This window comes from Pyrus communis, chromosome 7 (assembly GCF_041283825.1).
Source record: "Pyrus communis isolate YQ-2024b chromosome 7, ASM4128382v1, whole genome shotgun sequence".
In the NCBI taxonomy this organism is placed as follows: Eukaryota; Viridiplantae; Streptophyta; class Magnoliopsida; order Rosales; family Rosaceae; genus Pyrus; species Pyrus communis.
The window spans coordinates 839,240-856,164 of record NC_142571.1 but is presented as its reverse complement, the minus strand read 5'-3'; the positions used below and the strand labels follow the sequence as shown (position 1 = coordinate 856,164).

The window sequence follows — 16,925 nt, the reverse complement described above, 5'->3', positions numbered from 1 at the left end:
CATGCGTCTTAATTTTCAATCACCGGATTAAATGAATTAAAGTATTAATAGCCAAAAATTAATAAGAGTATGTGAGAGGTAAAAATATACGTGTGAATATCACTTTCTTTAATTAATTAATCTTTCGAGTTTAAATCTCCTGTGCACAGCCATTTAGTATTACAGTCTAGTAATATTACTCTTCACTTCTAAGTGAGACATTTTAGGTTATTGGGCTAAGCCTATTTCCCCACCCTCGCACCCCTTAGTGTAGATAATATTATTTGTTCAACAAAATCTGTTGTGCCCAAATAGCTTTTGCCCATCCATCCTCCTTTATTTGATACATTTGGACATATTCATGACAACGGTCTATTTATTTGATACATTTAGACATGAACGAAAGCAGCTACCTCTAGTCAACTCAACTCTTTTTATCATGAAAAATGCTCCAACTAAAACTATAAATTATTGTATACTAAAAAATAAAGTCTTAGTCAAAATACACTTTCACATTCTATGTTGTTTTTACCCTCACCCTTTTGAGCACGTCATTTTTCCATTAGCTAATAAGTTACAATTTTAGTGTTCTAAGATCATTATCCAAAATTATGTTGTTGGACAATAAGTTGCCCCACTAGAATAGTATTTGATGTGTTATAAAGTAAGGAATCTCATCTAGACTAGTTTGAGTGTTAAGTCAAGCATTGTTAATTGTGATGTAGAGAAGATCTCTCCTTATCTTATGTAAGGGATAAAAAGGATGATGCCTCTTGTATCCAAATAGTTTTAGGTGAGGTTTGGGAGGGTTCCTCCTAAGCCTATAAATATGTTTGTATTCTATGTAAGCAGGCAGACTTGAATGGAAATCAGTTTTTTGTATAAACTTCTCTTGTTGAGCAAATATCCTTGTTTGAGTCATCTTGGGTGGCTCAAACATGGTTGTCCTCAAAACTTGGGTATTCCTTCTTACTCAAATTCTTGGTATGCTCTGCAGTTGCAGTCAAAGCCTGATCTTTTGCATCAAAACTGAATCTCAGTAAAGTTCTTTCCTCTTTTACACAAAATTAAGTAATTTTTATACACAAATTAACATGCTTTCACTTCACACTGAAGGTACGAAAATGAAATTTACCTATTTCACGTCTTTATACTTTACATGAAAATTATCTCCCGCACGTTTTCTTTTTCAGTAGTGAACGGTTGGGAAGAAAAATATGTGTGGGTAAGCAAAACTCTTACTTTACAATATCAAACAAGTAAAGCGAGGGAGAGACCAATAGATGCATAAAATGAACATCCCTATCAACCATTGATGAATAAATGAATGCAGTCGGTCAGTAGAGATATGAAGAGAAAACAAGGCTGGCTGAATCGGGAACAACACAAACTTGTTGCAGATACAACTGCCGCTCGCTCCAATGTTGTTAACACTGAGGGCGCGTTTGTTTGGCCGAATTAAGTTTCACTGGATTGGACTACTTAGCTAGGATTAGTAGTCCAGTGTTTGGTGTAAATTAGGATTGTGTTTAATGGGATTAAGCCGGACTCGTGCCGACTAAATCCTGCCCTAGGTGGGCTTAGCGAGAGCTACCAAAAACGAGGGGATTCGTAGTCCCGTTTTTGTTCTTCGCTTCACCTCGTGTTTCTGTTCTTCGATTCACTGCTTCACCTCCATTTCTGTTCTTCACCTCAGGCTTCACCTCATGTTGCTTGCTTTGCTTCTCTCCTCCTTCATCTTCTCCATCTCAAAGGATCTCCAAGTCTGCAATATTGGGTTTGACAGAAACGGATCCAAGAAATCCAAGCCATCATTGTCTCTCACTTCCCTAACTCCACAAACCCCGACTCGTCGCCGGTCAGCTCGCCAGGCATCGCTGCAGCCCGGTTTCGCCGCTCCACAAACTTGCGGCTCCGATTGAATCCACGGACTTGGAAAGCTCTCTCCAGTTTGAATCTTGCACCGAATAAAAACCTTCGAATCTTGCACCGAATAAAAACCTGAAAAATAGGGGAGGGAAGGAGAGCGTGGGACGGAGAGAAAACCTTGGAAAGCTCTCTCCACCACTTCCCCGTGTTTCCCCCTTCCTCAATCTCTCGAACCTTCTCCGTCATTCCTCTCCTTGTTTCTTCTCCCCCATCTCTGCAACTCTCCTTCCCGAAGCAAACACACCACATCCACACCCACACCCCACCGCGACCTCCACCAGAGTGTCTCACACCTTCTCGAAGACTCTCTTCTCCTCAGTCTCTTCCCTCTCAATCTCTCTCTCCCTCAGTCTCTCTCTTCCGACTCCTCCATCTCCAATTTCTCACACCTTTCGGATCTATCGATTCTCAACCTCCTCCCTCTCGATCTTTCTCCCCCAGTCTCTCTCTCTCTATCTCGATGCCTCTGTCTCCGATCTGCACAGCTTTGCCGGTTTTCGCTCCCTCCCAAACCGGAGATCGTCCGATGGGATCTCGATCAAGAGGTTTCGGACGTGGTGGAGAGCGTGGGATGGAGAGAACAAAGGAGATAAAAAGGGAGAAAAAGATGGAGGCTTCCAGAGAGAGGGAGAGTATTATTAGAATAAAAAAGGTAGAATTAATTAATATAATATTATTAAATATGAATTAAAAAATATAATATTATAGTTTGTTATTATCCTTTTTTTTAGTCCGACACTGCACCAAACGTTTTACTAAGCTAGTCCAGCTTAGTCTAGTCTAAGCTAGTCCAGCTTAATCCCTGCAGCTAGTACAGTCCGAGACAGTCCGGTGCAACAAACGCCCCCTGAATTTCTTACGTGCTACAAAGGCTATTTTTCTCTACACGGATCAACAACCTGCAGCCTTTAAGGGGGCGTTTGTTTGCCCTCACTAACTCGGACTGGACTAGACTGGACTAGCTATTAGTTCAATACTGTGTTTGTTCCATGCTGGGACTAACATTAATGAGACTAAAAGGGACTAGCATGGACAAAACCCTTCACTAAGAGGTCTTAGTGAGACCCCCCAATAACCATGGGACTAGCTAAGACTATCCTCTATTTCTCGTCCTTGTCATGCTCAACGACCACTCCCGACAGACTCCTTGTCATCGCCGGTCACCTAGATCAATCATTAACTTCCCGACTCTCTTTCAGATCCATTTCACAACCAACTTTCATATAAAATATACCAAATTGAAGCTGGGAGTGACAAGATTACGATTTTACTTCAATCGAAGCCAAAATGTGGTTGAATGTGGCCGAAAAATGGCCTGGAAGTCTTGGCCTGTTTGGGCTTCTTCAAATCCATGACAAATTTGAGCATGCAAAGCTAAGATCTCGGTCCAGGGATGGTGATAAATTTTTTGGCGGTGCTAACTTCATCCAATTTAATGAGGGTTGACCAAAAAACACATCGGGAAACCTGCAACTCGTCGTAAAAATTGGAGCCGTGAGGTTCCGTTCGAATAACGCATAGCTAGAGAGAGAGGGAGGACAGAGAAATAAAGACTGGAATCAATAAGGAGTTTGACCAGGAATGAGAAAGAGACATGAATTGAGAGGTCTAAGAGGAAAAAAAGAGGGAGAGGGTGGGACGATGAGAGAAGAGGAAAAGAGTGGGACGAAAATGGTAGGAAAAGATGGAGAAAAAGATAAGATCATAATAAAATATTAATAATTTATATATTAAATAAAATAATATTAGAATTTGTTATTATCCAGCTTCTTAGTCCAATACTGCACCAAACGCTTCACTAAGTTAGTCCAGTTTAGTCTAATCTAAGCCAGTCCAGCTTAGTCCTTGAAGCTAATCTAGTCCGAGATAGTCCGGCGCAACAAACGCCCCCTAAAAAGTTATCGTAGGGGCTTGATGCCGGTAGCTGAAAGTGTGGATAGGGCTGATACTCGGTTGCGCAAAGCATCGAACAGCCATTGCCAACAGATTGGTTGAGTGAAATAGCACTTGATTCAAGGAATGGATTTCCACCTTGCAGTCCCAGATGGTTTTCGGAAACTCAGAATATGCTAAAAACATAGTATGCATGCAATGCAAAATAAAGGGATTGAATTTATAACTTTCCCATATGGTGTATGCTAAAGAAAATACCGTAGGAGTGCCCAGCGGAACAACAGATAGTGTTTCCTTTTCCTGGTTGCAATCATTAGAAAATCTAATCAAACTTTCTTGTCTCTGCTGGGAAACTATAAATGTCGACAGCTTCTGCTGTTTCCCCATTTGAATAGCCTCACACTGGCCAGCCATTTCCATGTAAGGCATATTTGTAGCAGCGGAGACTGATAATCTTCCAACTTGATGTGTTGTCTCCAAAACCTGCACATGAATCGCTCTCTTACTTAGCACAATGTTCAACTTGATGTAATGTCCATTGATTTACGTATTTTCTGTCTGATTTCTACAAAGGCCACAAACCAGCAACAGTGTGTGAGCGGCCTCACTTACCGAGTCTAAAAGCTGATCAACGCTTATTATGCTTAAACTTTCCACTGCAACTTTTGTGCCAGGGTCGGTTAGATTTTCAGATGCATTGGGTGCATCATCCCCAATTGTGAATAATGGGGGCTCCGCCTGCACAATAAAGTCATTATGTACACTTAATTGTTTGGATATTATAAAAAAGAGGAAGTCGTTCGAGTAAATTACCTTATCAGGTTCTCCATCATCTTGTACGCCAACTTGGTCGATTTCTCTGGGTGTTTCCATGTTCAACGGAGCTCCCAGTGGACATGCATCATCAGGCAGAAAATCATTAAGCAACTGCTGTTTTATAATCGATGAATCCTGTAGTTAAAAAAGAAAACCGAAATAGCTAGTATCAGAATCGTAATTACAAAGAACTAGACATGGTTCAGATAATCACAATGTGATAGGAAGTTTACTTTTGGTGAATTTCTAAGCGTCTGCACTATCATGGTAGCGTATGATTCCTTGGATTGGCTCTCAGATTTTTCTATAGCAGAAAGTGACCTTAAAGCATCCTCATCATCTTCTTTTGACCCATAAACTTTCCTTACTTGGTCAGCTCCAGAATTGATAGCTTGCAATTTGCAATCATCAACCAACCGTAGAAATGGATCAACCTAACAGCATGTCATGAAAGCATACACGCCAGTATTGAGCAAGGCTAACTTCGGAAACTTCAAATCAAACTACAAATAACTTAAAAGGTCCGCCAATTTAACATTCAACGGAAATGGGGTCCGGAAACTCTGTTGCACGTACTGTTTCATTTGTAAGTGCTGCTTTAGCACAAGGAGCGAGAGCAACCACGTTGTAGGCTTTAGCTGAGAAGATGATCATCGATGTTGCCAAAGTAAAGAGGGATCTGCGCCTTGATGGCTGCAATCCTGCAATATGAAATCCCCTAGTTAAAAATGGCATCCAAAAAATTACAACCCAAAGTGGTTTGCGGCCGTCAGTTACATTCCAGTGCAACGAATATATTCAATATGGAATTACAAACTAAAGTTGAAAATATCATACTTACTAAATAGAGGATATTAGGATATTACGAGAAGGCGTATTCAATAGAAACTGCATCATTAAACGAAAGCTGCTTCTTACGATGCATGTCCTTCTATACTAGATATGCTTTGCTGTCATGCTATATCTCTTAAGCCACCATCCACTTGCAACTTAATCAACGAGTTGATTACCAATTTACCATATAGTTAATAAGAAGCAAAAATCTGTATGTACTTCAGTTTGTCAAGGTGTGAAGAAACACAACATCAGGTTTACAGCCAAAACAATACAGCAACTTATCACGTATGTTTCCCGAGACTCGTAATCGGGCACAAAATTCTTGACTGAAACTCACCATTACAACATGTTTCAAAGGAAATTCTTCTATAAACTAGACCAAACAGTTAAAAATTCAGTAATAGAAGACAGAGGGCAAGATTAAACTGTAATTTACTCTCCAGCTCACTCCTCTATTAATTTACCAATAACTGAGTTGTTTTACTGAGCCGTAACATTAGAAAACTTACACATTTCCTAAATCATATGTTGAGCAAGAAATTTATGAACAATACAATCTCAATCTTGGCATTTCACTATAGATGAGCAATGCATTTATGTTGCTAAAGAACTTATGGAAAAGAAACCGTCTGTAGACTCGAGGGCTTACCTCCTCCAAGAGAAATGCTCCTCAGGGAAAAGGCTAGCTGAAAACTTCGGATCAGGGTCTCATCGGAGGTGTTCTACATGACATAGTGAATCCAAACAAAGTGAAAATTGGGGACCAAACAAGGAGAAAAAAAAATTAACTACAAATTTCATTATAAAGTCGATTTGTAACTTGCACAAATTACAAATCCACTAACCCTGAAATTCTGTAGACTAACAGTAAATATTTTTGTTATCTAAACCCAAGATTCCAGACAAGGGGGACAAAAGCATGTCATTTTAACTTCATTGTTGTCATTGATGTAGCCTTTTTAGTTTATAGCTTAAGGCTCGGGAGCCAGTTAGCTTAAATTAAGGATTGAATGATCGAATTGATAATGGTGGATTGGTAAGGATAGAGCTGATGACTAATAGCAAAGTACTTTATTCCTATAATTTGGGAAAACCCACTTTACCCTGAAATTGAGTAGTCTCGAGAAAAAAGCAATATCCAAACACGAGGCAAAATGGAAAAATAGGAGCTGTACCTTAACATGCAAGCAAAAATGGAAGTTGTACCTTAGTTCGAGCATAAAGTAGCACAAGACTGTAGGTATTAGCAATTGCTTCATAGTTCTCAGGTGTATTTGAAGGAGAGATGGATTGTGCCCAGATTGATGAAAGCAGAAGGGTAATCTGACGACTGCTTAACCTAAGGGACATTGTCTGCAAAAATCAGTCGGAAGAAAAATGGTCACAATGGAAGATGATCAAGTAATACTATAGTGTTCAAAGCACATAGTCATTGTATGACAATAGCAGAACCAACAAACAATACCGAATCTTTATCTGAAATACTAGTAGTTTTTTCATCAGCAGAAGGTGTATCTGATGGGTTCCTTCTAATACTGTAGGCTCGACTATAAGTTGACTTCAACCGGTTCATCATGGAGTGATTGCTGACTGAACCATCCTCATTACCGATAGACTCACTTGTAGCTGATGGATGCCTTCTTGAACTAAATTTGGACTTCAATCTGTTCAACATGGATTCGTTAGGAACCTTTGCTTCTTCCACAATTACAACTTTGTCCTTCATCTCTTGAGCAATGTTTTCGTGTGAGTGAGATTGATGGTTTAATTTTTCAAAGAGCGCAGCTGATGAAGAAAATACTGATACAGTTCTAGAGAGGGTCCTTCCAATATTATTTTTCTTTGTAGTAATGGGCGCAGCAGCACAAGGACGAGGGCAAACAGATGAGGGAACAAGCACGACAGAAAAAATACGGTGTGCGCCCACCCTGCTTTCATGGTCTACGCAGACCATAGCTACGAGTAACTGATGAAATAATGCCTCAGGAAATGTCTATAGAAATTCAGACATTCAAACCACAAAACGAAAACAAAGAAAATCAGATGGAAACTTGGTATTGTGCACTAATAATTGTAGATCGAAGGAAGTATCAAAGGAAGTGATATAACTGATGCATTCTTGCCTTGTTTTGATATGTCAAATTAGGTATTGTCGCCACAACTTGACCAGTACGGTAAACAGTAGAAATCAAGGTTCTAGCCATAACGGTAACGTTAGACATGTTTTCTAACATCACGGACATCATGTCAAGACCAGGACCTGCATGTCCAACCTGCACAATAAAAGGCAATAAAATCTACCTTGTGAGACTATTTGTTCCATCTTTAAAGAAATGTAATGGATGTTATCATCACCTTATGTGTCAACTGCACAAGGCACTCATCCACTGCTGCTCGAAATTTTCGGTTCCATTCAATTACTTCGGCCCCCAAATTTGAATCATCAAGTGAGCAATGTATACTTTTCCGCAGGTGTCTCATCATATCACTCAGAGCACCAATTATCGCAACTGATGATTGGACCTTTGCTTCTCGAGCAAGAGAGGTGGCAACATCAACAATGTCGAGCTGCATATTTGGGTTCTTAAGAACATTCTTGTGATCAAGATGCTTAATTAAGATGGACAACATGAAGTGCCTGTTCTGCCCTGCAAGAAGCAGTTCACAGGTCATCAAAATATCAGTTGGAAGAGTGCAACTAATTTCATCACAAAAGAAGACTAGTCAAGTTCCCAGAGGCAACAAGTTCTAAGCAATTTGAAGAAAAATTAAATACCACAATTTTCAATTATTAACTGCATATCCATCAAGACAGACAGCGCGAGTCCATGTTTAGGAGACCAGAGATCTCCATTATCAAAATAGCGGAACAAAGATTCTAATACACGCCGTACGGTTGTAGCTTCCTTGGCTAACTTAGCAATCTTGTGCAGGCAAACCTTTGACCAGAATCTGGGGTTATTCATGTCGTCCCTGTAAACAAAAACAAGAAGAAGAAATAATACATTAGCTATAACATAATGAAATAGCTAGAATGATACATAATGATAGTTAGTTAGTTATTTACGCAATACTGTGCCAAGAAAAACTACCCTGATACATGGACTTCGCCTATTTCACTCCCTAGCAGCCTCAAGGACGAAATCCTTGTCATGGGTTCTAGTGAAGGTGAAACTTCTCCTGGACTTCCAATCTGGATGTCTTGTTTTTCTGACTTATTCTTTGGACCTCCATAATTTTCCAAGACAACTGAAACAACCTGATTTACAAAAGGAAAATAAAAGGTTGTCGGATGCTAATGATTTGTGGCTTGAAAAAGATGAAAATTGGACTACACCATAAATGCCATTAGAAGTTATGAAGAACCCAGACATGAAAAAAGACAGAAAGAAAAAGAATCTGTAAACAATAGTTGATATAAAAAAAGTGTCCCTATAGGTTTTTTTTTTTTTTTTTTTATTCCTACAGCTACAAGCAGACGATGACACTTATTTAAAATTGTATGAGTCTATGAACATAAATGAGCACATTTTTTTAGTTAGATAAAATAGCAATTAAAAAAAGCGATAAGGTAATTATATCAGAAACAATTATATAAGAATTAGACATAGCAGTAAATGTTGGGGTGAAAAACTTAGAGTACACAACTCTAACACAAGTGTTGGAGAGACAATACAAATAAACAAATTACTTGTATTACACAAACAAAATATTACAACACAAACTATCAAAGACACTCTTGAGAAGCTATGACACTCACTCACTTTCTAGAGACAAACTCTAGAACACTCACACTCTTACAAGACTATTCTTTCTTCTCACTCTCACTTGCTTGCTTTGTTTACAAGCTTTCTTGTTGATTTGTTGATTTGTTGATAAAAATGGTGTGGATGCCTTCTCCTTTTATAGGCATGGATGGAACCTTGGAGAAGCATGGACACACAATGCTAGAGATATCTAGATAATTCCACTAACTTCCTAAGCTAGAATTATCTATACTAATCTTGCATGTTGGTGGAAACCTCACCATTCTTCTAGACTCTTCCACCAACTTAAGAGACAACATTCTAGTCATTTCTACAAAGTACTACTTTAACTTGGATAATCTAGCTAACCAACCTTAGAGAATGTTCTAGAATTCTTTATTCTAGATTTGTGTAAGTCCTTTAATGAGATGGGGCTGATTTCTTTAACACTCCCTCTCAACACCATCTCATTCTTCTCTCTACACTGGGTTGACAACGCTTCATCTTGAACACCCATTTGTATGAGATGGGTTTCACATTTCTTGGCCTTGCCACTGGATCCCAAGTTTGATATTTCTTTAACACAGCATCCTCTTCGCCCAGATGTATGCCACTTGGAATTCTGTGATGCTTCTTTACACATCTCAGCTTCAACTGCTTCTTCTACTATGGTTGCGGTGGCGTATTTGAGATTTGGCTTCAGTATTCCTATTGACCTTCTTAGTTGTGATCGTGGAGTTGATACTTCCACTTCACTAGATCTAACTTCTTCAGTTTTCCAATGACTCTTAGGTACTTCTTGCTTGACATCATTACCATCAAGCAATTCCTCGAGCTCATCTGGACTCGATTGGATTTGGGCAACTTGGTCTCCCATTTTCTCCTGCAACATATCTTTAATCTCTCTTGAGTCAGGCAACACTTCATTTTCTGAGCACCACCAAGAAGATGCTTCAGCATCCCATTCTTCATCCATAGCTAGATATGCTATGGCATCCCAATCATCTTCACTTTTCTTCTCTGAGTTGGCAACATTACTTTTTGTAGGCCTTTTGAACCAACAATCCTTCGCCATGTGGCCATTCTTTCCACAATTGTAACACTTGCCCTCAAATCTTTTATTATTTTGGGACTGACCACGGTTGCCGTGATACTTCGGAGCTCCCCCTGGCCGAGAACTCCCTCCTCCTTGATGACCTTTTTCCTTGTCACCATTTCTTTTAGATCCACCACCAGCACGCTGCTTAAAGCTGCCTTTACTTTTGGTGTAGAGTGCTTCCTCCTCACCTTTTAACGAGACCCCTTCCATTTGCTTTGCCAAAGCTTCTTGATCGGCAAGCAAATTCTCGAACTTAACAAGTGATGGTTGGGTCGGCCATCCTTGTACAGCGACAACGAAGCCTCGATATTCGGGTCTCAATCCATGGATAATTATTCTTTTTATCCTGGATTCTACAATGGCAGCACTAGGATCTAATTCAGAAATTTCACGACAAATAAACTTTACCTTGTGGAAATACTGCGCAATCGTCATGTCCCTTTGGGCCACTGATAACAACTCGTTCTCGAGAAGCTGCAGTCTTGTATCGTTCCTCTTTGAAAAGAGTGTGGCGAAGGTGTCCCATGCTTCTTTTGGTGTCTTGGCCTTTCGTATGTGCTCTAACATGTCATCTTCAACTGTGGTTTTTAAGGCAAACATGGCCTTACCTGCATTGATCTTCCACTTCCTCAAAGCGCCGCTGGTGTCTTCTTTTGGCTGCGTAACTTCATTACCGCCGACGACATCCCAAAGATCTTGGCCTTGTAGGTAAGACTCCATACACGTCACCCACGTATTGTAATTTTTGTTGTTCAACTTCTTGATTCCTCCAACAACTTGAAGATCTCCCATCGTGTCGGCAGAGCTTCGATAAGCCAAACAAGATTAACAAATAATCTTGCGAAGTACTAAACTTCTCACGATTCTCAAGAGCTTTAATAGAGACGGTCCCTAATCGTACCGCTCTGATACCAATTGTTGGGGTGAAAAACTTAGAGTACACAACTCTAACACAAGTGTTGGAGAGACAATACAAGTAAACAAATTACTTGTATTACACAAACAAAATATTACAACACAAACTATCAAAGACACTCTTGAGAAGCTATGACACTCACTCACTTTCTAGAGACAAAATCTAGAACACTCACACTCTTACAAGACTATTCTTTCTTCTCACTCTCACTTGCTTGCTTTGTTTACAAGCTTTCTTGTTGATTTGTTGATACAAATGGTGTGGATGCCTTCTCCTTTTATAGGCATGGATGGAACCTTGGAGAAGCATGGACACACAATGCTAGAGATATCTAGATAATTCCACTAACTTCCTAAGCTAGAATTATCTATACTAATCTTGCATGTTGGTGGAAACCTCACCATTCTTCTAGACTCTTCCACCAACTTAAGAGACAACATTCTAGTCATTTCTACAAAGTACTACTTTAACTTGGATAATCTAGCTAACCAACCTTAGTGAATGTTCTAGAATTCTTTATTCTAGATTTGTGTAAGTCCTTTAATGAGATGGGGTTGATTTCTTTAACAGTAAATGGTGCCAAATAAACTTACGCTGTCGAATTCTGATGAAATATGACAGAATTCACCCATGAACGAAACCTGCATACAAAAAACACTTGTGAGGGTGCATATGGGAGAATTTGCAACTCATACAAGATTATGATTTACAAGATCTAGTGCCGCTCCGCATGAGTCACTAGTTACCCTTCTCACCTACGCATAAATATTCTAATAAATCTTTCGCACTAGGTGACAATGTGAAAATTATGAATATCAGACTACATGATACTAAATTAAATATCACATGCGAATCAAGTAGCAGTGCATGAAGTAATGACCAAATTGAAATGAGGATGAATTACCATTGATGACAGAGCTTGAAGCCCAGCAGAACGCAAACACTTATCCGTCCCGTCCTCCCTCGTTTCTTGAGCTAAAAGACAAAGTTTTGGAATTATGCCATCTAAATTAAACATGTATGTACCATCCTTCTGCACAATCAAAACAGCTACATGAGATTAAGAACTTCCATAGGAGAAAAGGCTGCAGCTTCAGAAGCAAGTCATACCCAATTACCAAAAACAAACAACAATCTGAAAGAGAGAGAATGTGCCGACAATTCCCACCTGATTATTTATAAACTCAATAAGAGTTTGGCATCCTAAAAGACGTATTTCATCGTGTCGTGTTTGATCAAGTAGAATCTGTACAATGCCAAGCACGCTACTTGCAAATAATGGCCTGCCATAAATAAACAGATCACAACTTGTACATCAAAACCAATAATTTCCGCACAACTATTCATGAGCTAAATCGAACTGCAGAGGATAGTTTTGTAATCTGTTTTCAACAAGTCAGTCAATACCTTAATGGACAAGCATTCAAGAAAACTATTACCAGAAAAATAGACGAAAAAACTACGAGATACAAAGCGGGCTACAATTAGACACAATAAATTTACTTCAAATAGGTGGCACGATGAGTCTGACAACACAATGAGTTAACAGATAAGTATTGCTGCTTACAATTCTCCAAAGAAAATCTAAAGAACCACATTGATACATGCCTCCATTCATCTTATACGGAATCACTTCTTTGATATTATTCTTAGATAATTCTAACCAATTATGATAGTGTCTGAATCTGTCTGTGTTCGTCTTAGACTCGTCCTCTCTCAGCCGGAAATAAAATATGTATACCTATATGCCAAGATATGACTGTATGTATCTACGATCTATGCCATATGAGAAAACTAATGGGATGAATCACAGATTTTGGCATCAGCGAATACATCACCAATAAATAAACAAATAAAGGTTAGTTTGGATTCCATAGCTCGGAGAAAATTTTCAGTCAATTCACCTCATGCCAAATCTATCTATGTCAACCTATAAAAAGTATTGTTTGTGATCTCAACAAACTTTCTACATTAACCATTCTACGCATTGTATCAGAGTAGATAAACCTTAGGCTTGCCAAATCTACTCAACCAATCAAAAGTATCGTTTGTGTTGTAAACATAAAGTCTACATTGGACATTCTGCACCTTGCACTCTATAATCACAGGCCTCTCCACTTATTGTCACATGATTTTATTCTGGATGTTCTAACTGTAACATGATGCCAGAGCAGGATATTCAGACATTCGTTTGGCCTGATTTGGCCACAGATGCTCCATGTCGTCCAACATATTTACTCTGCATGTTTGGCAAAGTCAGCACATATGAGAAGATGAGTTGAGAAAGTAGAAACGCACCGATGCTCGTTCACAATTTGGACATAATACATGTAAAACCCAAGCTTCAAAAATTAGTGCCTTAGTTTTCTAATGTGGATTGACTTGTTTAAGTTCTAAAGTTTGCTCAAGTAACCGTGGATGGTGCATTTGTCCATAGTAAAAATCCACACATGCTCTAGCGTTTCTCAATAACGTTTCGGAATCCGAAGACAGGATCATACTAGGCAATAACCTTTATAATTCATTCACATGTATTATGAACTAAAAAACTCACATTTGCTCCTTACAAGAGACCAACAGCTTCCGGTAGATACACATGACGACTTTCACAGAGTGAAAATTTTCAGTCCTCAAATCCTTGTAACACCGTTGCTCCAGAGTAGTTGTGATCTAAATTATAAATTTTGAAATTATATCAACGTGACAAAAGAATACACAAATGAAAAGTAAAATTAAATCTATATAACCTGAAAGGTCAAGAAAATGAATAAACATTATTTAACAGATAAAAAATCAACGATAGGCCAGACGAAAATTAAAAGATAAGGAACCATTTAAACACAATTAATCCCTTATGTTTAGCATATTTCAAAGTTAAATGTTATTGCTTTCCATAATTAAGTTTGTACGCACATTTAACTATCATTCTTCATCATCTTAGTCAAAACATGAGAGGTATTGTGTTTCAGTTAATCTCAGATTCTGACACTACACTAATGCCTCGTACAAATTGGCCTATCCCAAGTTACTTTATCCAGTTCAATTTGGTGTAGTCGTTAATGATAACCGCCCTAATAAACAACGGTCCTCCAAACCAAAAGAAAACTTCCACATCAATAGTACCGTTACTAAATTCCACAATGGCCTTCACCAAAATCAACTTAAATCAGCAGCTGCATACACGAGGATACACCAATTTTGACATTACAGTATCGCTTAAGTTCATGGCAGCAAGGTGAACCACATTTTATACAATGAGCAGAGGTGGCACCTTTGGAATACGAAGAGGAGTTTTTGAAGCATATTCACATAGTTTACTGATCTTGCGCTCATTCGGTTCTTCATCCTGACAAAATAGGAAAGAAATGTTCCAATAACACAACTGAAGGAACAAACATAAAAAAAAAAACTTTACATACATACCAGTTGTGCTCAAAACCTAATTAAACAAAAAGACCGATTACAAAATTGTGACGAATTCATTTTAAAGGAGGAAAAAAAATGGGAAATGTAAACACCAAATTGTGAACAATTTTTGGATAACACTCTGGTAACACGATAAGAACCGTAAATTTGACAGTGTAACTCACAGAAGGCTTCATCATATTATCTGACTCATTATTTAGTGAATAATAAAGAGAAAATTGCTCGTTTCTTGCGACACAAGTTACCAATTTTTCACAAGATCCTCAAAACCCAATAACCAAAACGCCCCACATTGGTTCAGTATACAATTTACATGGTTCTTCTTTTTTCTTTTTTTTTTTTTTTTTTTTTAACTTTGCACCATAAACTTAATATTCAATTAGACATTAATTAAAACAACCCCAACAATAATAAAAATGTTAATAAAAGAGATCACACCGGAGAGCGAGGAAATATCTCGGCGAGCATCTGCTTGTACCGTTTGACGGGATGCCGTGATCTCGCACGCAATGCCGGACAGAAGAAACACAGACTTTCACAAACAGGGAACACTTGCCTTGAAATCACACCCATCTTTTTTTTCTTTTGTCACACTTCTCAATTTTCTCAAATCATATACAACAACATATGCGTACAATGTATGTGTATCCGTTGTGCAAAAAAATTCAATTCCGATGAGATAGGAATTCGTGTGTTTTTTTTCCCTTTTTTTTTGGTTTTTGGTCTGAAAGGAATGGTAATCGGAATTGTGGAATGGGGAAGAAGGTGGTAGTGGCGGTGGTGGTTGGGGATGTTCCTCGGGGGATGGGACGGTGGAGATGGTTCGAGCGAGTAGACGAACGGATCACCGAGGTTCACCACCGGAGGAGGAAAATGTGTTGAAAAGGAAAGGAGAATAAATAAGTAATTAAATAAATTACAGTCACTCTCTCTCTATTTTGTCGTATAATAAGCTTTGGAAAATTTGGAAAAATAACACATTTTAGACCCAATGTAGAGTTATATTTTAATTTGATGATAATTATAGCCAAAATTTGACGTAAAAGTACTAATATACCCTAAATATTAGCGTTTCTCATAACAAGCAAAACACAACCTTTAAACAACCTTATAATGAGGAATTAATCTCTATCGCCTTTTTGTTTTCATTATTCTCTGCAACTTTTGAACAACTTCCTGCAACCTTCCGAATTTCTGCACAATGAAAGCATGAATTAGAAAACAAAACCAGCAACATTTTTGCCGTATCATTTCTATGCCTTTGCAAGAATTAGAGATTTTGGTGGCCAAACAAAATTTGACTCCATAAGCAGCAGGGAGGCAAGGACTACGAGTGGAGGATGATTCCCTCCCCATCACATTGAGAGTTATGCTCGAAAAAAATGTTTTACTTCACACTGGCCCCTGGAGGATTTGCCGTGGTATATTTATTTGGTCTTAATTTATGTTTTACTCTGTTTTAATTCATGCTTTCATTATGGTTTAAAGGTTGTAGATATCTAAAGGTATAGTTAAAGATCGTAGACATCTGAAGATAGTTTAAATCTCCAACTATATTCAACTCTGCAATCTTATAAGTTGGGTTTTGGTTGTTGTGAGAAACCCTAACATTAAGGATATATTAGTACTTTTAATCAACTTTTGGTTGTAATTATCATAAAATTAAAATTCTGATTATAATTCTACATAAGGTTCAAATTTTGGTTATATTTCTAAATTTCCTATAAGTTTTGGCCGTTTTATATACGAAATAGTTATTACTGCTACTGCTATTTCTGGCACACTCTCTTTCTGTGGTTTTTGTTTTACGTGTACGTAATTATCGTATTGAGTTTGAATTTCTCACTAATTTGAATTACTTTAAAGAAAAATATCATTTTAAAGAGGGAGGCCAAAAACAAAGAATTATGATGGAAGCTTCTAGTGTAGTGTTATTTCACCTAATAGTAATAATATTCAGAAATGTTGTAATTTTGAATTATACCCCTCTGGTTATTTTTAAAGAAAAGATTATAATGGATTTGACGTTCATGTAGATCTTGAGCGGCTGGAGGCAGTTGGCAAAGAGAAGGAGGAACCCGACTTTGAAGAGGTCCGGATCCGGGTTCGGAAGATCCGAGAGGACGATTTTCGAGATGTTGAGCTCTAGGCAGGCCTTGTGGGTGAACAAACTCGTCAAAGGGGTTATTGGGTGCCAATCGGATCGGGTTGAGGAGAACCGGATCTCGGCGGAGCAAAACGAGAAAAAAGGGAGGAGAAAGAGAGGAGGGGGAGGGGGAATTGG

At 38.4% G+C, this 16,925-nt stretch overlaps 1 protein-coding gene across 2 annotated transcripts; it reads right to left on the bottom strand.

Annotated features, from left to right (window-relative positions):
- Positions 1–1,090: 1,090 nt before the first annotated feature.
- On the bottom strand, positions 1,091–15,614 carry LOC137733494 (protein SEMI-ROLLED LEAF 2). 2 transcript variants are annotated; one of them, XM_088697259.1, is made up of 21 exons: positions 15,080–15,614; positions 14,487–14,561; positions 13,770–13,885; positions 12,384–12,498; positions 12,120–12,248; positions 11,809–11,856; positions 8,547–8,713; positions 8,231–8,427; positions 7,810–8,102; positions 7,578–7,727; positions 6,920–7,447; positions 6,661–6,807; positions 6,104–6,176; positions 5,194–5,318; positions 4,851–5,051; positions 4,615–4,752; positions 4,414–4,539; positions 4,060–4,284; positions 3,794–3,939; positions 2,751–2,814; positions 1,091–1,412 (listed from the first exon to the last, which is right to left on the bottom strand). In XM_088697259.1, exons 1-19 carry the CDS (start codon positions 15,212–15,214, stop codon positions 3,799–3,801), a joined length of 3,129 nt encoding a protein of 1,042 aa, XP_088553385.1. In that variant the 5' UTR covers positions 15,215–15,614; the 3' UTR covers positions 1,091–1,412; positions 2,751–2,814; positions 3,794–3,798. The 2 variants fall into 2 exon arrangements, with proteins under 2 accessions (XP_088553385.1, XP_088553384.1); XM_088697258.1 differs by lacking the exons at positions 1,091–1,412; positions 2,751–2,814 and having other exon boundaries at positions 3,799–4,284; positions 15,080–15,246.
- Positions 15,615–16,925: the final 1,311 nt, after the last annotated feature.